The sequence below is a fragment of the Xiphophorus couchianus genome, chromosome 23, assembly GCF_001444195.1.
Source record: "Xiphophorus couchianus chromosome 23, X_couchianus-1.0, whole genome shotgun sequence".
NCBI lineage: Eukaryota > Metazoa > Chordata > Actinopteri > Cyprinodontiformes > Poeciliidae > Xiphophorus > Xiphophorus couchianus.
In genome coordinates, this window is record NC_040250.1 from 156,608 (window position 1) to 178,997 (window position 22,390).

The window sequence follows — 22,390 nt, forward strand, 5'->3', positions numbered from 1 at the left end:
CTTCAGACACTTCAGGAAAACCCTACGTAGATTTTCTTATCAACTTAATTAGTTTGCTAAGGTGATGAAATGTTGCAGCAGAGGGGCGGAGCTTCAGGGTGAAGCAGGAAGATGGAGGACAGACGGAGCTCTGCCAGCAGCAGGCTCTGGATTCTCTGATCGCTTGGTTTCCATCATCAGTTCAATATTTCTTTCCTGACCTTCTCACTTCCATCGTAGATTTAGCCAAACCTTAAATAACTGAGTAAAACATCATAAATAAACTCTGTTATTATAAACATCGTCTGTTCGGAGACCGTGCAGCAGAAATACTTCCTGTTGTTTCCTCTTCCAGCCAGCAGGTGTCACTCTCTGGAAGCTGCCGGCCTTAAATCACCCCCTGTCCACATGGTGGCACTAGTGAGCCAGTTACCTGAGTCAGGTGTGTTTCTGAACAAAGACCACAAACCGTCTGAAATTCTGATTTTAATTATTTTCTTATAAAACAAAGAGACATAAGAAATGATATAAAAACCAACAGAGAAACAAAAGCAAGAAGTTCTTCAGTTACAAACCAGAAAAATAATCACACCTGGAGTCAACCTGGTCAACCAGGCTGCTGCTGGGCAACCAGGTTGCTGGGCAACCAGGCTGCTGGGCTTAGAGTGCCGTTTGTGAAGTTACAGTAAGAAAATTAACAGCAATAATTTGCTTCGTCTTGTCATAAAGAAATCAATGTGGTTCATTTTTCAGTCATATTTTCATCATGTTCCTGTTTTTATAAATGTCAGATTCATATTGAATATTTAATTCACAAGCTAAATATTTAACTTGCTATCTAGCTCAAGCTAAATATTTGGTTAGCAAGCTAACTACTTAGCTAGCTTGCTAAATTTAGAGCTGAGTGAACCTGCAGCTCATAGGAGGAGCTGTGCCTCGAAGGCGGGGCTAGGTCCAACCAGGCGCTTTTGCAGCTGGATGGTTGCCATGGAGATTAACGTATTTCTCAAACATCCATGAAAGAATCCAGGAATGTTTCTGATGATGGAGCATAACAAGATTCAAAGCTCAAAAAATCCATTTTACATGATGCTGTTTAGCTTCTATGATTACTTATTTTTTGTCATTAGTTTATCATTTTATTGCTGTTTCTTTTGCTCATAGAGAAATATTAGTTAATATGCAAATTGGCTTGTCATTTAAGAGGAAGTGACATATCAAAATAAAGGCTGGGTTTTCGTCACCCGAGTCGTTTTTCTCCATCATCGATTCTTTTCCTCTCAGTTTCTGGATCAACATCCTGCTGGTTCAGAAAACAATTCAGATGATAATGAATCAATATTTGGTGAAAAACATTGAAGAATCAACCAAGAAACTAACTATGAATGACGTGGTGAAACCGACACGTTCTCTGTGACAGGCTGAACACACCAAACCAAATCATTGCTGTTCTTTTTTTTGCAGCAACTTTACAAATGGCAACCTGATTGTGGGGCAACTGGACGCGATTCAGCTGCTTCAGCTACAAACAGTCTGATAAAAAATGGCGGCGAGGCTCGGAGACGTTCCGGTCCGGAACTCCGAACAGAAACCGGAAGCTGCACCTGGACTCCAGGCTGCCGGTCAGATCCAGGTGGTCCGAACCGATCCGGACCCATCAGCACACCGGGACCTAGTCGGTCCGGTTCGGTTCGGATGGTTTCCAGGCAGAACAGTTAGTTCTTTGGATGTTTGACTCCAGAACCGGAACCTCTCTGAGCCTCGCTCATCTTCAGTGGGCGGAGCCTGTGCTGTGATTGGTCGGATGGAGGCTGAAGAGTTTTCCTCCAACAGAAACGTTGTGTGGCCTTTTTTCTGGTTTTTGGATCAGAACCGGTTCCTTCCTGAACCCTGATGTTCTGATCATGACTGGGTTCCTCCTGCTTTCCGTTTCAAAATGTTTCCATGTTGGTTTTATTAGCGGCTCCTCAGACCAGGAAGGGAATCGGGTTTTCATGTTTGAAATGTTTTATTAATAGAAGAGCAGATTTAACAGATTATGTGGTCTCTATAGGCGACCCGGATCAGAACCGCTGGTCCAGATTAGAACAGCAATAAAAACCAAAACCACTAAAAACTAAATATTAAATATTTATTTTATTATATTTTAGATAAAAGTGTAGAAACTCAAACATTTTCCTGACTTTTATTGTGTAGAAACCGAAAGTGTAGAAACCCTGTCATGATGACTTCCTGTTTTATTTTGAAATGATGCTGGCCTCTGCGTGGTTCTTCATGGGAAGAAACCGGCCGGTACCGACCCGGGCCGGTACCGACCCGTTCCTGTTGGTGTTGGAGTGAAACTGCTCAGCTCCTGAAGCTAATCTGCCCGGCAACAGCGGTCACGATGCGTTCAGGTGAATCTGATCTACGAACTCCGTCCGGCCAGCGCGGCAGGAACTCCATCTTTAGTGCAATTAGCGGCTCAGCGGCTCCCCCTGCAGGCTACCCGCTCAGGTGCATGATGGGAAAAGGCCTCAGAGGTGGGGCTTGACCAGGCTCCGCCTCCAGAGGGAACCGGACCGACTCGGAGCGCCTCTGATGGAGTAAAGGTCCAAAGAACCGACGCCTGAACCGCTCTGAGTTCCGTCTCGTGGACTGGTTTGCTCCCAGTAAGAGGCCGAGCCAGCTGGGCGCTAGGACTCGGGTCGAAGGTCAAAGTATTTCTGAAAGAGATTCAGGCCGTTACAAATCGACGCTACAAACAGTCTGACAACGTCTAACAGAACCAGAATCGGGTCGCACTGGGCGGGTCACATTGGGCGGGTCTAGAACCGGGTCGGGCCCACCGGTCCAGAACCAGAAGAGGGTTGGGTCAGGTCGGGCAGCGGATGAAGAGAAGCAGGAAGACTGGTGGTTCCGGTGTTATTGCTGCCGCCGCGGCTGCAGGAAGCTCCGCCCACCACGGTGAAGCGACGGCGTCCTCGCCGGTCACATGACCTCACCCCGCCCTGGGACGTGGTTTCCATGGCGACCACACGCAGCAGCCCCGACTCCACTCTCTGAGGGCATAATCGGCTGCTGCTCCACCTGTCCGCAGGCCCCGCCCCTTCCATGTGGGCCGGCTCCGCCCACAGAGCAGAGAGGTTAGCGAAGAGTCCGGACGGCGTTAGGATCTGAGTTTTATAAAAACGGACATCACTACGAAAAAATGCATCAGCCGCTTCCAGATAAAGTGCTTGGTTACGTTGTTACGTTGTTTCCAGTTTCGTATTAAAATATCATCGTTTTCCCTGGAGTGAAACCATAGTAAACATGTTACACTAAAAATAAACTTCTGGAATGTCTCTGCAACAAGTCCCAGTTTGGTCAAGCCGAACTCGTCCCTGGAGCCTGAAACAGGAAATGTGGAGATGGTTAACTTCCTGTCTGCAGCTGAACGAGCTCATCAGTTGGCTAGCAGGTTAATGAGCTCATTAACCAACTGGTAAAGCAACATGTTAATTAACTAATTAACCAGCTTGTTAAGAATCTCGTTATTGAGGTTAACCAGTTCGTTAACTCTCAGCTATTTAACGCTCAGCTCGTTAATTCCCAGCTCGTTAACTCTTAGCTCGCTAACACTTAGCTCGTTAACTCTTAGCTCGTTAACTCTTAGGTCGCTAACGCTCAGCTCGTTCATTCTCAGCTCGTTAACTCTCAGCTCGTTAACTCTTAGCTCGTTAACTCTTAGCTCGTTAACTCTTAGCTCGTTAACACTCAGCACGTTAACTCTTAGCTCGTTAACACTTAGCTCGTTAACTCTTAGCTCGTTAACACTTAGCTCGTTAACTCTTAGCTCGTTAACACTCAGCTCGTTAACTGTCAGCTCGTTAATTCTCAGCTCGTTAACTCTCAGTTCGTTAACGCTCAGCTCGTTATGTGTTGATTCCTGGAGGACCCAGCAGGCAACAAGTTTCCAATGATTTTATGTATATATTAAAATATTAAAAGTCAATTTAAAGGTGGTTCTGGCTCTGGTTCGGATCAGATTTCAGTTCTGAGGGTGAGTGATCTGGGTTCAAGTTCATGTCTTAAGTCTCCTCTGCTGTGGAGCAGGAGGTCAGCAACAGGAAGTGACCTCAGGTGTTCTGCCTGCTGAGTCCTGGTCGGGTTGAAAGCAACATGGCGACCAAATCGAGGCGGAACAGAGACTCAAACACAGAGCTGCTGGAAGATTTTTATAAAAATATTCTCCATAAAAAAGTACAAAAGTAAAAAAGAAGGAAACATAAATAGTTCAAGCAGCAGCGTGATGATGATGATGATGATGATGGAGGTGATGAAGCATGCACTAGTGTTCATCCAGAGTTAGTCTGTTGTTAGCACGCAGCGGTGATGGCGGCTGACTTGGAGGCGGACTCGGCGAAGGGGGCGGGGCTTGGCGCGTGCAGCAGGCTGACGACCAGGAAGAGGGTGGAGGTGGGCAGGCAGATGCAGAGGAAGAGGACGACGTCTTCGCTGAGGCAGAGGACCAGGTCACTCTGCTCTGCCAGCACCCAGTCCACCAGCACCCCCACCAGCAGGCAATACACCTGGAACTCCTGAAGCTCCTCCCACTCCCCGCCCTCGCCCCAGTGTGGCCCCGCCCCCAACGCGGACGAGCTGTTCCGCCTGGCCACGCCCCCTCCGGCACCGCGATCACTCACCATGGGCTTCATCTCTGCCCCCTCCGACGCCGCCTCTTTCACCCGGCTCCGCCCACGTCCGCCCGCGCGCTCCAGCCGCCGACTGCTCTCCACGAACTCCTGCAAGGGTGGAGACATAAGAGACAGGTGAGGTCACCGTGGGGGCGGGGCAACAAGGAAACATTTACAGGACAAAGTGGGAACCTCAAAAACATAAAACCTGAATCAAACCTGATCAGACCTACCGTTACCTGATTGGATAAAAACATCAAAGGGCCGTGGCTTATTATTGGGAACCAATGGAGTGTGGATGTCAAAGAAGCCTTCGTTGTTTGATCTGAATATAAATTGTTATTACAACTACTGGTCCCACAATGCACTGCAGGGACAGAAAGGACACTCTGTGATGTCACACTTAGTACAATTTGATTGGATGAAGGAATAAACCTGAATCCAGGTTTATTCAGAGTTTCTGTAGAAAGACCCTTGTGGTTGCAGGTTCCCCGACAGCAGACCGCTAGCCAAACGCCACCGACCAACGCTGAGAAATGCAGCTTTTAGCACCGCTGGATGCTATCGCTAGCCTGATGTGGAGCTGGAGACTCAGAGCCTGCAAGCCAAACCCACTGCAGCCGCTAGCCGAGCAGCTAACTCCTGGTTCCAAACACTGGTTAGCTAGCACCATTTCTTTTCTCAGTTCTCAGTTCTGATGGCCGGGCAGTACAAATAGCTGAAGATAATTATTTTATGGGATTTTTTGTATTTTTATGGTGTTTATATCAGTTCCGAACTGAGCAGGCTGGTAGCTTAAAGCTAACCATGGAGTTCAGCCTATTAAAACCTCAACCCATTCAGTGTTTTGGTCAATGATAGCCCGGTAAGTTTGGGTGTTGTGGGTTTTTTCTTTCTCTTTGAAGTCAATAAGTAAAATGAAATATCCCCAAACCATTTCTAAAATGCCCTGTTTTTACTTCTACCTAGCGCAGGGGTGGCGAACACGCGGCTCTCGACCAATAAGAATGCGGCTCTTTGCCTGTTACCATATTTTCTATATACTGTGGCTCTTTCCTCGTTTCATGTTTCTTTTCTTCTTTTTTTTTTATATCTTAAACACACTTAAATCCATCAGGGGTTATTAAAAACAAATAATAATATTTTAAAATTAATAAATTAATTTGACAGATTGGGTGTTTTTTATGAGACGTAAGTGACGTAAGTGACCGCCAATCATATGCGCGGATTACGTCTCATGCCGGGAAATTAGGTAAACATTTTATATGCATGCAGACCGCAGACTTACCTTCTTTGTAAAAATGGCAAAATGCAAAGCTAAACGAAAATATGACGATGAACACAGGACATTTCTGGAAGAATGGGAAGATGCTTACTTTTTTATTGAACGGAATGGCAAATCGCTCTGTTTATTATGCGATACCACGATATCACATTACAAGGCTTCAAACCTTCAGCGTCATTTTAGCACACTCCATGCTAATATTGACAAGGATTTCCCCAAAGGTACTGAACTACGGAAGCAAAAATTGAGCACATTGAAAAGCCAGGTAAAAAGACAGTCTCAAATGTTTCAGCAATTGACCAAGCGTGGAGAAGCTGTGACACTTGCATCCTATAAAGTGGCATGGAATATTGCCCGTGCTAAAAAACCATACAACGAAGGCGAGTTTTTAAAACAGTGTTTTGTAGATTTAATTGACATTTTGGCTCCAGATAACAAACAACTCAAAGATTCCATCACTGATCTCCAGATGTCACGACACACAGTTGAAACCAGAATATCAGACATAAATAATGCGCTTGAATCTGATCTACATGCAGACCTGAACGCATGTGCTTATTTTAGTGTAGCATTAGACGAGTCATGCGACATACAGGACAAGCCACAGTTGGCAATATTTGTACGAATGATTTCTGAGGACTGCGTGGTGAAAGAAGAGCTTCTCGATATTGTCCCATTAAAAGACAGAACTCGCGGCACTGACGTAAAAGAAGCAATGATGGAAGTATTCAAAACAGTGAATATGTCTTTAGAAAAACTCACCGCAATAGCCACGGATGGAGCGCCATCGATGATTGGTTCTGTGAACGGCCTTGTGGGCCTTTGTAAGGGTGATGACCTCTTCCCCGATTTTTGGAATTTTCACTGCATCATCCACCGGGAGCAACTCGTGTCTAAAACACTGAATTTAGACCACGTCATGAAACCTATGATGGAGATTGTGAACTACATCCGCACGCATGCCCTTACTCACCGACAGTTCAAAAATCTCATTGCTGACCTAGACGGAGACTTGCCAGGTGACTTGCCACTGCACTGCGCTGTAAGATGGCTCTCAAGAGGTAAAGTGGTTTCACGCTTTTTGGAGCTTTTGGAACCAGTAAAATTGTTTATGGCAGAAAAGAACAAAAGTTACCCTCAGCTCTCAGACCCCAAATGGCTTATGGATTTGGCTTTCTTAGTGGACATGCTTTCACACTTGGACAAACTAAACCTGGACCTGCAGGGGAAATTAAAAACTCTTCCTGATCTGACACAAAGTGTATTCTCCTTTGTTAACAAGGTGAAGCTGTTCAAAGTGCACATTCAAAATGGCAATCTGTCCCATTTTCCTTCATTGCGCAGCGCCCAGCAGAAGGCTGGCATTAGAATGAATATGGGTCAGTACGTGAAAATGCTTGCGCGACTGTACGGGAGCATTACTTCGCGTTTTGAGGACCTGCAGCAGAAAAGACCACAGATCGCTCTTCTCATTGACCCTTTTAATGCAGAGGCAGACTGCCTCAAATCCCCGCTTGTCACTGATGAGGCAGCGAGTGAACTGGAGATGATTGAGCTACGCGAGGATGACAGACTGAAATCTCTTTTGAAAGAAGGCCCTGTTGCGTTTTGGAGAGTTGTGCCAACTGAAAAATACCCGTGTGTAAAAAGAGCCGCCCTCAAACTGCTGTCGATGTTCTCCTCAACATAAGTCTGCGAATCCCTGTTTTCTACCTTGAAACACGTGAAGTCCAAGCATCGGTCCGTTCTGACTGACACTGACGTAAAGGAACTGCTCCGAGTGGCTACAACTGAATACCAACCTGATTTGCAGAGGATTACTAGAAACAAGAGATGCCAGAAATCCCACTGAGATTATCACCCCATCACCTCCAGCAAGGTAAGAAACTCTGTGATGTAGTTTGAAAAAAATACCATCTGACTAAACATGCCTGTGTGAATATTTCAATATTGATCAATTTACATTATACAGGCCCTATCTATGTATCTGAAGTGTGTTCATTAGTTGCGTGTGTCAGAGCGAGGGATAGAGAGAGCAGTGCCTGTGTGTGTGTGGAGAGGGGGGTGTCTGACCTCCAGGGTAGTTGCTGTATTACCTCTGGCTAAGCTGCATTTGATGTGTGTGTTGAGGGTGGACACTTGAGGGTTATGTTGTAAGAAGAGGAGTGTGTTATTAGAAAAATATATGGTTTTAATTATGTGTGTTTGTGTGCGCATGTGTGTGTGTCTGTCTTGGCAGGTCAGCGTGTGGTGTGGCTCTTGGACTTTCACAGTTAAAGATTTCGGCTCTTTGTGTCTAACTTGTTCGCCACCCCTGACCTAGCGGGAGCTTAGCTAGATGTGACTAAGCTCACCATCAGAGCTTTGTCCATGAAGAACTCCTTCCCAGGGGTGCCATCGTTGTACTTGGTGTCAATGGCGAAGCACAGGAACAGGACGTCCACCACGATCTCGAAGATGGACAGGAAGCAGTGGGCCACCAGGAAGGCGAAGAGGCAGACGATGATGAGCGGCAGCAGCCACTCGGCGTAGTCCCGCTGGTAGTTGAGGAGCAGGACGCCGGCGAATGCCGTGCACGTCATGATCAGAACCTGAAGAGACATGACATCCTGAAGCAAAGCTGTTGTCGTGACACTATGTCTCTCTAAGACGGTGGTGAGCAAAGTGAGTTGTGGAGGGCCGGCATCCTGCATGTTTTAGTTCGATCCCTGGTTTAAAGCAGCTGGATCCAATGATGGCTCATTAGAAGAACATTGACCTGCAGAGGAGGTTTTACTACCTGCAGGGAGAGAACTGAAACATGCGGGATCCCGGCCCTCCAGGATACACCTCTGATCCATTCGGACCAAACGCCTCACCTTCCCCAGGAAGAGCACAAAGTCTCCCACGGCGTTGATGGTGGCGACCCGCAGCGCGTTCTCTACCAGGATGACGAAGGCGTCCCGGGCCGACGTGCAGAAACTGGTACTGTTGATGGCAGTGGCTGCGTATGCATTCTGGGAAACAAATAACGGCAGTGAGGGTGGCGTTGCCACAACCTGCGCGCGGGGGTAGGGCGGTCCGTTACCTGGTTCAAGTAGTTGAGGCACTTCTCCAAACACCACAGGCAGCAGATGCAGGACTTCAGCAGGCAGCGGGCGCACACGTTCTCCTGGAGACAACAGGACACAGTTACCGTGGCAACCCGCTGAGCTCAACCAGATCCGGGAGGCGGCGAAGCGGATTGCATACCCGTCCTTTCAACTGGTTGTGGACGTACATCAGGACGAGGCGGGGGATCTTCACTAGCGTGATGATGAAGGACCCCTTAGCAACGGTTCCTAGGTGGTACCGGACCAGCCTCAGAACCGACGACAGGATGGGTGTCACCGGCAGCCGGTTCTTATCCCTGCAGACAGAGGGTTCTGATTGGCATTTGGACCCGGACTTGCAGGCGAACCGAGCCGCCACACTCACCTGGTGAAGTAGTAGGTGACAACGGCGCCAGCGACAGTCATCTGCTGGCAGGCCAGGATGAACTCGCTGATCCAGACCAGACCCACGGCGTGGTACCAGGTGAGGTACTGCAGCGAGCCCGTCAGCCGGAACTCCGTCAAGCCCGTCTCCTCGTTCTGCTCCGGGTTCCCTGCACAGCACCACAACAAACCGCTTAGCTGCTGCTCTGGCCAGCAGGGGGCAGCCACTGTGATCCCTCTGAGGATCAGCAGAAAGGCAGGGGGCGGAGTCTAATGGAGAGTTATTTTGCCATTTCCATCAACAGTTTATAATATGATACTCTAATATGCGCATTAAAAAACATTGATGGAAACATGGCTAGCTTGGCTCTTTAATTTTGTTGATGTTTTATTTTTCTTCATGTCCATTTCTTCTATTCTACTGTATTCTATTAATATATGTAAGTAATTTACTGACAGGAATGTAATATAAACTTGTTGAGTATGTATACTTGTTTAGCTGTCTCCTGATGACCAACACTGCGAGGACATCCGTGGTTGTGAGGACATTTTCTCAAGAACAACCAAAGGAAAACATCCTGTGTGTTTTAATAAGGTGTGACTAATTCACACCGTAGTCAGTAACTAAGGTGTGAATTAAGTTTAAGGTAGGATTAGCTATAAACTCAAGGTTTAGAGAAAATTTTGGGTTAGGCTAAAGAAATGAAGTGTGTATGTGTTTGTGTGCGTAGGTGTGTGAGGACCAACCGGTGGTTCCCAGGAAGAGCAGCACCAGGATCCAGTAGACCCAGAAGAGGAGCAGGGCGAGGAAGGTGATGAAGGGCTGCAGGGTGAGCAGCGGCAGGTGGATGAAGACTTTTCCTGCGACGTGGAACAGAGCGATGGTGAGCGCCACGCGCTTCCGCATGAAGAGCATCAGCAGCAGCAGGATGATCTGTACACACACACACAGACATTCAGAGCTACAGCACCGGCTCTGCATTTTCTGGTTCTGGTTCGGTACGTACGGTGAAGATGGTGGCGGCAGCGGCGTAGACCAGCAGCGCCTGGCCACCGTCACGCTGCCCCTCCGGTGCCTCCTGTTTGGTCTCCTTGGGGTCCTTGGAGGACGTGTCGTTGGCATACAGACGGTGGTCGATGTAGAACCACCAGAGGATGCTGGTCCCCGCTGAGACACAAACATAGCGTCACACAGGAAGTGACCTCACCTGTCCCACAGCACAAAGGAAGTGACCTCACCCAGGGAGCCCAGCACCACCAGCGAGGTAAGGATCCAGACCAGCACGGCCGAGATGTAGCGGATGATCACCATGAGGACCATGGACAGCGCTGGAAACAGGACACAGCGGTCAGGCTACAGGAACTGACGTCACAGCAAGGAGGAAGTGACATCACGGCCGCCGGTGCTTACCTAAGGCGAGGACACAGAGTCCGACGATGATCTCTTTGCTGGCGGCTACGCCGGCGATGAGGCGATGCAGGACGCTGCTGTCACCCACGAAGGTCACCACCGCCTCGGCGAACCTGGCGTAGCACGACATGTCCACCGGCGTGCAGCGGTTGAAGAGCGGCAGCGGCTTGCTGGGACACACAGGTCAGAGGTCAAGGGTCAGAGGTTAGAGATCAGGGGCAGATAGCGGAAAGCGCCACCTACCTGCGGGGGACAGGAAGCTTGGGACACCTGGCGAGTCGCTCCGGTAGCACCGGGTAACGATGAGCTGGCAACTCATAGGAGCAAAGCTCCGAACCTGCAAACATGGAGGATGAGCTCATCATCATCATCATCAAGATCATCATCATCTCCATCATCTCCCCTCAGTTAGCACAGCTCCAGCACCGAGTGAAGAAACGCTGTGGCTCATGGAAACACTGAGCCAGGATCAGTTCCTGCAGAACAGGAAGCTGCTGCAGCTTAAGGTGAGGCCCAGGTGGGCGTGGCCAGGTGGGCGTAGCCAGGTGGGCGTAGCCACGGGTTGGCTCACCATTGGTCATGGCGAACCTCTTCAGGTCCTGGTGGGTCTTCAGCTCCTCGGGGGGGCACAGGGACACACACAGAGCCATAGACTTGATTTTCCTCTGGACGATGTCGATGTTGCAGGGATCCAGGAAGAAGACGAACCTGCAGAGGGCAGCAGAGAGTCAGGTGAGAACGCACCGCCCTACAGGTGACCCTCTCTGACCAGTTGGACCAGAACCAACAGAACCAGTAGAATGTGGACATGGAAACAAAGAGACAAAGAAATTGAAAGAAATGGAAAACTGAGTGGGATAACCAGAACCAGACAGAACCACAGCGACCAGATCCAGAACTGGACCTCAGACGTCCTTCCAGTCCTCAGTCTGTTTCTGCTGTGTCTGTCCAACAGATCCATCATCCTGAACGTCTCAGGAAATCGACCTGAGCTGATCGGCCTCCTGCAGGTGGAGCTGCAGATAAAAATAGACTGTGTGTGTGTGTGTGTGTGTGTGTGTGTATAAGCAGCTCTGCTGATGAGTCACAGCTTTCACCATCTGTCAGCATAAAACTCTCCCACAGGACCTTGAATGCACCGTGTGTTCAAGTGCCAGAAGGAGCCACAACACTGAAGCTATTGTCACAGAGCTGAAGTAATACTACAGTATCACAGAAATACTATGGTAATACTATAGTAATATCACAGTATTACAGTTATACTACTGCAGTAATACTACAGCAACATTGTAATTCTCTAGTACTACTTTCTTACTTTATTACTATGTAGCCTTACAGCACCAGATTACATAGTAAGTCACTACACTAACACTATCCAGCTTATTCCTGGGAGGCTTACTGGGGAAACTGGGGAAACCATTATGGGTCTTACTTCCGGCGCCACCAGAAGTAGCACTATTTCACTGTAATTTGTAGGTTCTTTGCTAATCTATATTCAAAGTTACATCTCTCTTTTCGGTTATGATACAATATTTAGTAAAACTTGTTCACGGACACACCGTCTGCTATCAGAGCTGCTCAGTACAGAGGATCTAATTATAAGTTTAGTCACAGGGAGCGACAGGAACACAGCGTTAAGTTTTGTAAGGTGAATTAGCAGCGCAGCTCGTTTCTCTGAAGAACTGACAGTAATAAAGAGAAAAGCAGAGAAGCTGCTCAGAGATCTGAGCTGCAGGTTTGTGCCGACAGAATAAAACACCAGAACTACATAATATTAGCTTGGGGTGAATTTGATTTTTCGTTTGAATTTAAAGAATAATAAAGTTCATGATCTGAGTCTTCATCATTATGTTTGGGCCAGCAACATTTATTTATAAGACAAAATAAAATATCTGGGTTTATTTAGTCCCAGAACCAGAACCGCGAGGTTCTCCGGTGCTGAGTGTCGCTGCAAATCAGCGGAGAAATAACCGCAGCTGCTGCGCTTCAGACCGTAATATGGAGAATCTCCCCACTGGACCAGAACCGAACCGAACCGAACCACACATTAACCTGTTCTAGAGAACAAGTTGCCAATGGAAAGTGTCTTAAGATGCCTTTGTGGAGCTCAGTAACTGTCGATTGTTCTCTAATAATCAGAGCAAGTTTAGTTTGTGGCAGCAACAGGTGTGTGTTGAACGGCTCCCAAAACAAAAGCAAAAACAAAAAGAATTTGGCTAAAACGTCTAAACCTGAACAGAAGAACCCAAAATGCTTTTTGTGCTCAATTCATTGTGTGGACAAAAAAACCAAGGGAAGAAAACCTGAATCTGCAACTGAGTCAGTGAATTAGCTAACTATGCTTGTATGGGTAGCTAACTATGCTAGTGCGGGTAGCTAACTATGCTAGTGCGGGTACCTAACTATGCTAGTGCGGGTAGCTAACTATGCTAGTGCGGGTAGCTAACTATGTTAGTGCGGGTACCTAACTATGCTAGTGCGGGTAGCTAACTATGCTAGTGCGGGTACCTAACTATGCTAGTGCGGGTACCTAACTATGCTAGTGCGGGTACCTAACTATGCTAGTGCGGGTAGCTAACTATGCTAGTGCGGGTAGCTAACTATGTTAGTGCGGGTAGCTAACTATGCTAGTGCGGGTACCTAACTATGCTAGTGCGGGTAGCTAACTATGCTAGTGCGGGTACCTAACTATGCTAGTGCGGGTACCTAACTATGCTAGTGCGGGTAGCTAACTATGCTAGTATGGGTAGCTAACTATGCTAGTGTGGGTAGCTAACTATGCTAGTATGGGTAGCTAACTATGCTAGTATGGGTAGCTAACTATGCTAGTGCGGGTACCTAACTATGCTAGTGCGGGTAGCTAACTATGCTAGTGCGGGTAGCTAACTATGTTAGTGCGGGTAGCTAACTATGCTAGTGCGGGTACCTAACTATGCTAGTGCGGGTAGCTAACTATGCTAGTATGGGTAGCTAACTATGCTAGTATGGGTAGCTAACTATGCTAGTATGGGTAGCTAACTATGCTAGGAAAGGTAGCTAACTATGCTAGTATGGGTAGCTAACTATGCTAGTGCATGTAGCTAACTATGTTAGGGAAGGTAGCTAACTATGCTAGTGCGGGTAGCTAACTATGCTAGTATGGGTAGCTAACTATGCTAGTATGGGTAGCTAACTATGTTAGTGCGGGTAGCTAACTATGCTAGTATGGGTAGCTAACTATGTTAGTGCGGGTTATTTACGGCCATTTCTTCAAGTCGCCATCCCTCCCCGCAATAGCTGTAGGTAGCGGTAAAACAATATTGCCACAACTTAAGCTTTGACAGCTGCTGTTCCCACATATTTTACAGGATAAAACCTCTGTGGGAAGCCGGTTAGCAAATTGCTACCATGTAAACAAATGGCGGTTCCGGTTAGTGGCGGAAGTTGCGCCCATAAATCACGTAAATCCTCATGGTGACTAGGAATAAGGTGGATAGCACTGCTACTGTATTACTGTAGTATCATTGTAGTACTACTGCAGTATTACTGCAGTAGTACTGTAGGATTACACAGTACTGAGGAACAATGAAACTGCAGTCTGCTGCAGAGCAGCAGGAAGTTCTGCTCACTGGAAAACATCTCAGACTTCAAGGTCAGAGGTCAAAGAAATGATCAGAAACCCCGGAGCTCCAGCTCAGATTCTATAGACCTCAGTTAATAGGTCAAAAGTTGTGACCCTGAACCAAGATGGCAGCTTGGAAGGGTTGAAAGAGAAAACCTCTTGTTTAGAAACAAGATGGCCACCAGACTGAGGTTAGCACTCATGCTCTTAGCTGAGTGTCTTGAATAGCGTGTTGAAAGAATACCGCAGCTAGGAGTAATGGAACAGAACCAGGATGAACAGAACCAGGATGGACAGAACCAGACTCAGCAGATCAGAACCGCTTAGCAGTTGTGAAGCACGATGGTGGAGGGGAGATTGATTGGTCTAGTCAAAGCACCTTCAGGGAGCTGAGCAGAACGTTGGCTCATAACAGAACCGATGGCACCTCGGACCATCCAGAACTCCTGATTCTGGTTCTGGTTCCGGTTCTGCTCAGTGAACACTCACTTCCTGTCGGTGTGGTCCAGCCCGCTCAGCTGCACGCCTTCGATCCGCTCGTTACGCCGGCCGCAGGTGTTGCCGTAGCTGTCGTAGCCGAAGACGAGGCGAGCGGCGCCGCCAGTGGCGATGGTGAAGCCACAGATGCTGCCCTGCAGAACACCATCAGAACCTCATCAGAACTTTACCAGAACCACATCAGAACCTCATCAGATTACTCCATCACTCCATCTGATGGATCTGAACCCCAACCAAACATCAACACTGACTGGAATCATCTAGGTCAAACCTCCAGCCAATCAGAGCTCAGTGGGAGGAGCTGTGAGCCAATCAGAACCCATCTGGACGCTGTAAAGTTCTGCTGTGGTGTGTAGCAGACTGCATCTCCATGACAGATGGATTAACCTGAACCCTGCAGGGGTTCTGTTGGGCCTGTTGTTGACCAGCAGCGGCCCGGTAACGGCTCGGTTGGACCTTCGGTTCCACTGGGTGGAATGATTGTCATAAATACAGATTCTGGTTCAGGTGTTAAAAACCGTATCAGCGAAAACCTGCGCTCTCTGCTGTCCCTGAATGCAGCATCAGTCCTGCCCGTGAAGGACGGGTCAGGAAGATGTTTGGGGCTCACCGGATGTTGATATTCAGATAAAGAATCTGCTGGTGACAAAAACTGAGATGGATTTGGATCATTAATGTTTCTGAGGAAGCATCAGGGTCAGACGGAGACGGAACTACTTTTCTGTTGCACCACATCCTGCAGAGTGAAGCTGCTTTTATAGAAATACACCTGGAGGCGTCACGCATTTCTACCCACAGATCCACCTGAAGTTCTTCCTCCATGTGAACAGGTAAATGTGGTGCCACACCCTGAATTACCAACACACTGTACACACCTGATGGTCATGTATTAAAGCAGTTTTATAGTAGTTATAGTACCAGTGGATTATTACAGTCATGTTACAGGAAAGCTGCAGTACTGCAGAAGTATTTAGAGTACTACAGTACTCTGTAGGCAGCATCTGTCTGGTTGGCTCTGCTGTATCACAGCGGTATTACAGTAACGGTACTGATCGCGGCTGTATTCAATCGCGGTATTATGGTCTGTCTGTGGTTACCATGCCGACGCAGAAGACGGTGAAGAGCAGGAACCAGGGCAGGTCGGTGCAGCTCCGGTCCTCCAGCGGTCTCCATTCTCTCTTTGTCCGCTGAAACAGACACAAAAACGGTCACAGTGAGCGCTGAGCGGCGCCTGTGGGACCGGACCGGGCCGGGCCCAGCCAGCTGGGTTCCTCCATTAACCCGAACCCTGCGGGGGTTCGGTTGGGCCTGTTGTTGATCAGCAGCGGCCCGGTAACGGCTCGGTAACCGAGATGCTGTAATTGGATTAAGGAGCTGCTGGCCGTAATCCCAGCTCGGATCGGGCCTTTCTGCCCCAGAACCAGTCTCCATCCCGTTACAGTGTCAGCCCACAAAGTAGAACACACACCGGAGCGGAGCGAACCGGACCGGACCGGACCGGGCCTGCTTACCTCCGCGCTCCCGCAGCATCCCATTGCAGTCAGGATGGACGCGCCCGGAGCTTCACGGAGCTTCACGCAGCCTCAGCTCGGCAGCAGCGGGGGTCTGAGGCTCTGCAGGCGGGGTGAGGAGGCGGGCGGCCCCGGGGGAGGCTGGGTCCGGACGGTCAGACGGAGCGCTCCGGTCCGCTCAGCATGCCACGGTGGGAGCCTCCTCCGATGACCGAACCGAGCTTGGATTAACGGCCGAGGATTTGTCCGCCACACATCCTGGTGGACTGACAGGTGCAGCGGCCATTCATCTCATTGCGCGTGCGCAGTGAGCGCCCGTGCGGAGCGGCGCTGCAGCTGCAGTACCTGCTGTGACCACTGAGCGGACAGTAACTGCAGGGTGGCGCTGTTTTCGTCGAACCAGTGGAGTCCTGAACCTCCTGGTTCTTTTCTAACGGTCAAAGAGAACCGACTACCCGAACCCAGGGGCCCTGCAGAACCCACCGGTCCACCTGTGTCCACCTGTGTCCACATGTCCCAGCTTCCTTCAAACCCACCAGAAATGAAACCTGTTCAGGACCAACACCTGAGCCATAACCCTGAACTCTGCAGCATAAAAATCCTGACAGATCAGCATTTACTGTAAAAATTATTCAAGTATAGATACAAGCATAAACATTTTCATGCTCATCCCTCAGGCTGTTTGTTTTCTTGATCTTTAATCCACTACAGATCTGCTGTTGTTCATGGAGAAGCAGCATTCAACTTCTATGCACCACAAATCTGGAACAAACTTCCAGAAAACTGAAAAACAGCCAAAACCCTGAGTTCCTCTAAACCCAGACTAAAACGCAGCTGGTCAGAGTTGCTCTTGAACCACAATAAATGGAACATTGATCAATATGTCTGATGTGTATTGATGTTGTCTGATCAACATGTAATATTTGTCACTGGCTTCTCAGCTGTCAACTGTGTGTTGTCTTATGATTTTTTATTTTTGTGTTTATGAAGTAAAGCAATTTGAACTGCCTTGAAGCTAAATTGTGCTACTCAAAATAAATTTGATTGATTGATATTTCCCAGGATGACGGTCATTTTTCAAGACGCCATTTTAAACTAATTGTTGTCATAAAATGTTTCTCATTTTAATAACTTGAATAAACTTGAACTTTAACCGCACGGCCGCTTTTGTTTCCCCTGTGGGACCATGAGTGAGATGGAAGTGCGTCACCAGTTTGGTTTTCTATCACTTAGTTTATGTCGTCTTGTTGATTTTAAATCTCGGTTACAACATGAAGTAAAATCAGAAAAGGAGAACTGCTTGTTGAGAGAGTTTAACTCCAGTTCTCAACAGGAAGGAGGTGGAAATAAACGACACTCGTAATGGTTAGCATTAGCTTCTGAAGCTAACGTTTTGGTTAGCTGTGCCCACCTGTGGCAACAGCTTCTTCATTACAACCATTTTGAAAAATGTCCAACAGAAAAAAAAAACAAGAAAATATATAAAATTTATATAATTCAAAATATGTAGGCTATGATTTCACACCAAACACATTTACCCATTTGTGTTTTTAGTGCAGAAATTTATTTTCCATGACAACCTTGACGGCCATTTTGAAAAATCAAAAAAGTATCGGTTAATATGATTTTTATGTTTTAAGTTATGTCTTCATTGCATAAGTATTCAGCAGTGATAATAATTGGCAAATTTTGTGTTACAATAAATTTTCCTTAATGACCATGGCGGCCATGTTGAATCTTTCATTGGCCAACGTTACATTTTTAAAAAGCCAGCTCCTGGGAACATCGGAGCCAAGTTAGGTTCTTCTGTCTGCATGTGAGATGTTTTGATGAGATACTAAATGACCTTCAGATCAGATTTAGACACACAGACCACTGGGGCCTGATCCCACGTGGTGCTGCTGCAGACGGACCGGGCCAACCTGCCGGGTCCAGAACACACAACAGGATCCAGAGATGCAGCTTTGAGTGACTCTGAGAACTGCTGCAGCGTTTAAAGAAGTCACGTCTTTGTTTTACTTCTTAATCAACACAGAGCTCACTGTTCATGGCCTCCACCAGGCACCACACACTGTACACACACACACAAACACACACACACACACAGTAGTAACTGAGGACAGTGTTTGAAGCAGCTGTAAGGAGAACCTCAGGTAGATAATTTAACACAAACATCAGCTGCCGTGAGGCATTCACTGAACTCAGGATAAATCATACACATCTTGATAGCTAACTTTGTAAAGGAAACTAATCTACTGATCTTACATCTCAGGAGAACCGTTGAAGATTGGACCAACTTCAGTTTGTTACCTTCAATTCAGATCTTCACCACAGACCGGACTGCTCCACCAAGTAATTCAGAAGTAAAACCAATAAAGAAAGAATTACTGTAAAATATGTCTAAGTCAATTTTAAACTAACTTAAAGCTAATTACGCTATCTTCAAGCTAATTTTAATATATTTCATAGACTATCAACTAAATGTAAACCAGCTTACAGCTAGCTGTAAGCTATATTTAAGCTAAATGTAAACCAGCTAACAGCTAGCTGTAAGCTATATTTACGCTAAATGTAAACCAGCTAACAGCTAGCTGTAAGCTATATTTACGCTAAATGTAAACTAGTTTGCAGCTAGCTTACAGATTTGTTTTATTATTCTATCAGTCTCTGTCCTCGATATAACTTACTTTGAACTTAAACCTTTTTGGCTTTAACAGCCTTTATTTATAGTTACCAGACAGGAAATGGACAGCAAAGGTCTGAAGGTGGGAATCAAACCCCCGGACGGCTCCACGGAGGACTGTAGCGTCACCATGTGTAGCGCTTGCTGCACTACACAACGGCCCTTAAACTTGCATCTTAACTTTGAGCTAACTTTCAATAACTAGTCTGACTTAAAACAAACTTGAGGTATTACGCTAGCTGTGTGCTAATTAAATTCATTTTAGGTAAATTCTAAACTAGTTTAGATATAAATCAACTGTAAACTGACAATAAATTACGTTTAAGCGAACTGTAAACAAACTTAAATAATCTTTTAACTTTAAGCCTGCTTTACTGTAACATATCATAACTCCATCATATCATAACTGTGCCATAAACTGTACTTTATGGCACAGTTATGATAAACTAAATGGCAATACTGGTGGGTTGCTTGGTCAACTGGTCAGTTGATCAATCGGTCGGTCAGTCGGTTGGTTGTCGTCTGAGAAATCAGAAATCTCAAGAATAGAGGAGGACCGGGTTGATTCAGCTCAGTTTGGATCAGGAGTTCCCCTGGACTGGGTCTGCCCAGAACTGTTTATCTGATCCGACTCCTGTTCGGACAGAACCAGCTACGCTTCTGCTAAACCTTCAGACTTCAAACTCAGTAGAGGAACCAATTCCCTCTGCAGAACTCAACAGAACTCTACAGAACCCAATAGAACCAGCAGTAAGCAGACCTACATAACAACAGTTAAACAGAGATCTGTCCTCAATACTTCACCTTTTGCCTGAGTCGGACCTGCTGCTGAGAGGCTGAAGAGATCCGCTTCGAATCCATGCTGGATCCAGGTTTGGATGGTTCCGGTGGCTCTGATGGACCCAATGGTTCTGGTGGCTGTGATTCACCAGCAGAATCCTGGTGCTGCTGTCAGACTGAGAACAACAGTGATGTGGGTCTGATACACAGCAGACCTTTTGTTTAGTTGTTGACTGTTGTACCAGGCTGAACACTGTGTGTGTGTGTGTGTGTGTGTGTGTGTGTGTGTGTGTGTGTGTGTGTGTGTGTGTGTGTGTGGCAAATGAACGCTAGAAGACTGACAGAAATCCCACACTTTGAGTGTAGCAGTGCCTCCTGCTGGTTGTGTCAAACCTGAACACCTCATACTGAGTGTCTGGTTCATCTGGAGACGTGAGGGACACATGGAGACGTGAGATCCAGTCGCCATCTTGTCACTCTTCGTCCTCCGCATTTGAGGACAGTGTCTTCACTCAGAGACACTTTTGCCTGACAGACCACAAGGTGGCGCTTTGGTTGCGTGTGTGAGTAGAAGTTTTGAGTAGGAGCAGCAAAGCCTTCTGGATGTTGTAGTCCAGGTAAACCACTGGAACCACTGGATGTTCTGATCCATTTCTGAGGAGAGAAATTACATCCAATATTTCTGTAAGCAACGATCGCGATTCAAAAACTAAAACTTTTAAAAACTTCTCAATCAAGAAATAAGTTTTAAGAGCAACATTGATCCAGTTTGCTATTGACTGATGTTGGCAATGCGACCAGATGACGACCAATCAGAGCAGCAGCAGACTGGGAGGGGCGGGACTCTAACATCTGCTGGTTGATCCCAGTTCAGGGACTGGTTTCACTGGTGGAGAGCAGAGATGGAAATAACAAGAGCAAGAAATAAAAAGCTGTTGATGACGAGCTGTGGCTGCAGGAAGCTAAAAGGAAGCAGACGCAACAACAAAGAAGGTTTAGTTGTTTTACAGTCTAAAGTGAACTAAAAATGTAGTTTAAATTTAACTAGCTGGTTTCAGAGTTATCTAGTTTACATTCCGTTGGAAATTAGTTGAAGTTATTTACAGTTCATTTAGTTAAAACTAGTTTACAGATTGAATTAAGTAAAGTTCAGTCATATTTCTGAGATTAAAATTAAGTGAATTTTCAGTTAGTCATCCAATTAAATGGAACTGAACTGAACCGAACCGAACCGAACTGAACTCTGCGTTCTTCTGGATGGGATGAATAAAGATCTGATTCCTCGTCATGAAGATAATTTGTTTGTTTTATCTTAATCCAGTTTTTCTCTAATCACTTCTGAAGGCCGTTTACAGGAAGTCCAGGTCCAGTCGTGGTTCCGGTGCTGATACGCAGCCTCTCTCCAGAACCCGTCCTCCAACCGGGTTCTGGAGAGAGGCGGTGGTCCATCACCGCGAAAAGTCTTTTATTGTGAAACATCAGCTGGACTTTCTCTTATTATGAAAGTCTGAGGTGGAGAGTAACCCACCTGTCCGACACAAGAAGTAATTAGCTGTTATTGACCGGAAACTGCCCCGGGAAGACGTTTCAAAATAAAGGTCGTTTTATCCTGAAAGATTGATGGAGAAAAGCTTCATGTCATCCCACAGACGGTCCAGTTCTTCTCCTCGGAACCACGGGGGTGATGTGAGTCCGGTCCACATTACAGAACAAAAATCCGGAACCACAACAGTAAAGTTATGAAGTAAAAACAGAATGAACACAGAGCAGCTGCTTCAGCAACCTGACCGAGGCTCGGGCTCTTATTGTGGCAGGGCAGACCGGAAGCAGCCTGATTGATGGCTGAGCATTGACCCGCTCAGGTCGGGATTTAGTCCCTCAGCTGCAGGTCTGACGGGCAGATGAAGCTGGAGGTAGAAGGAGAGAGTCCGGGACCGGAGAGAACCGAGCGAGACGGAGACGGAGAGGAAGATAGAGAGGAAGAGGAAGAGGAAGAGGAAGATAGAGAGGAAGAGGAAGACAGAGAGGAAGAGAGTTTATTCTCTGGAGACAGCGGCGTGTGACCGGAGAAACAGAAGCAGGAGCGTGAATCTGCGGGTTTCTGGCCCCGCAGAGTCTCATCAGAACCCCTAACCCGCAGAGCCGGAGCGGTGAGTCTCCAAACTGTGTTTGGTTCTGTTGGTTCTGCTTCAACTCGGTTCATTTTCTGACTTTGATCAAAGTTTGAATCTCGAAAAGTTCCAGAAAAACTTTTAAAAGACAGAAAGATGCAGTTGGTGGTTGAACCTCTGGGGGCGCTGTTTCAACATGTAGAGGTCTAATCTGAGGAGCTGAGATGTCCAAGGTTCTGATGGTTCTGTTTGATTCTGATGGTTCTGTTCTGATCAGAACACGAGGAACCGATCAGCGCTGAAGGATTTGTTGGTTCGGTCCAAACATCAGATTTAGATCTGAGAGCAGAAGTTTGATCTGCTGCTTCCCTCCTGGTCCAGACTCTCTTTGGGTCAGCGGTTCTGGTCTGGATCAGCT

General features: G+C 47.1%; 2 protein-coding genes across 4 annotated transcripts in view; one reads left to right on the forward strand and one right to left on the reverse strand.

Annotated features, from left to right (window-relative positions):
* Positions 1-452: 452 nt before the first annotated feature.
* On the reverse strand, positions 453-20,077 carry slc44a1b (solute carrier family 44 member 1b). 2 transcript variants are annotated; one of them, XM_028008630.1, is made up of 16 exons: positions 19,886-20,077; positions 15,985-16,074; positions 14,879-15,021; positions 11,360-11,496; positions 11,032-11,125; positions 10,789-10,958; positions 10,617-10,706; positions 10,385-10,545; positions 10,125-10,311; positions 9,379-9,547; positions 9,154-9,310; positions 8,990-9,073; positions 8,781-8,918; positions 8,277-8,513; positions 4,647-4,745; positions 453-3,351 (listed from the first exon to the last, which is right to left on the reverse strand). In XM_028008630.1, exons 1-16 carry the CDS (start codon positions 19,940-19,942, stop codon positions 3,328-3,330), a joined length of 2,037 nt encoding a protein of 678 aa, XP_027864431.1. In that variant the 5' UTR covers positions 19,943-20,077; the 3' UTR covers positions 453-3,327. The 2 variants fall into 2 exon arrangements, with proteins under 2 accessions (XP_027864431.1, XP_027864432.1); XM_028008631.1 differs by lacking the exon at positions 19,886-20,077 and adding an exon at positions 16,399-17,836.
* A 1,677-nt stretch (positions 20,078-21,754) lies between these two features.
* The window catches only part of abca1b (ATP-binding cassette, sub-family A (ABC1), member 1B), a 45,933-nt gene continuing 45,297 nt past the window's right edge, over positions 21,755-22,390 (forward strand). The window contains exon 1 of one of the 2 annotated variants that reach the window (XM_028009623.1): positions 21,755-22,011. The gene's annotated coding sequence lies outside the window, so the exon portion shown is untranslated. The remainder of the gene's footprint in view (positions 22,012-22,390) is intronic. The other variant, XM_028009624.1, reaches the window with a different exon arrangement.

Excerpts from the sequence above, each read along its gene's own strand:
- slc44a1b (XM_028008630.1), bottom strand. The coding sequence starts at position 19,942 with ATGGATTCGAAGCGGATCTCTTCAGCCTCTCAGCAGCAGGTCCGACTC. Across the intron at positions 10,312-10,384 it reads CTGCCGCCACCATCTTCACC|ATCATCCTGCTGCTGCTGAT; the intron begins GTACGTACCGAA and ends GTGTGTGTACAG. Across the intron at positions 3,352-4,646 it reads GGGCAGAGATGAAGCCCATG|GCTCCAGGGACGAGTTCGGC; the intron begins GTGAGTGATCGC and ends TTCCTGTTTCAG.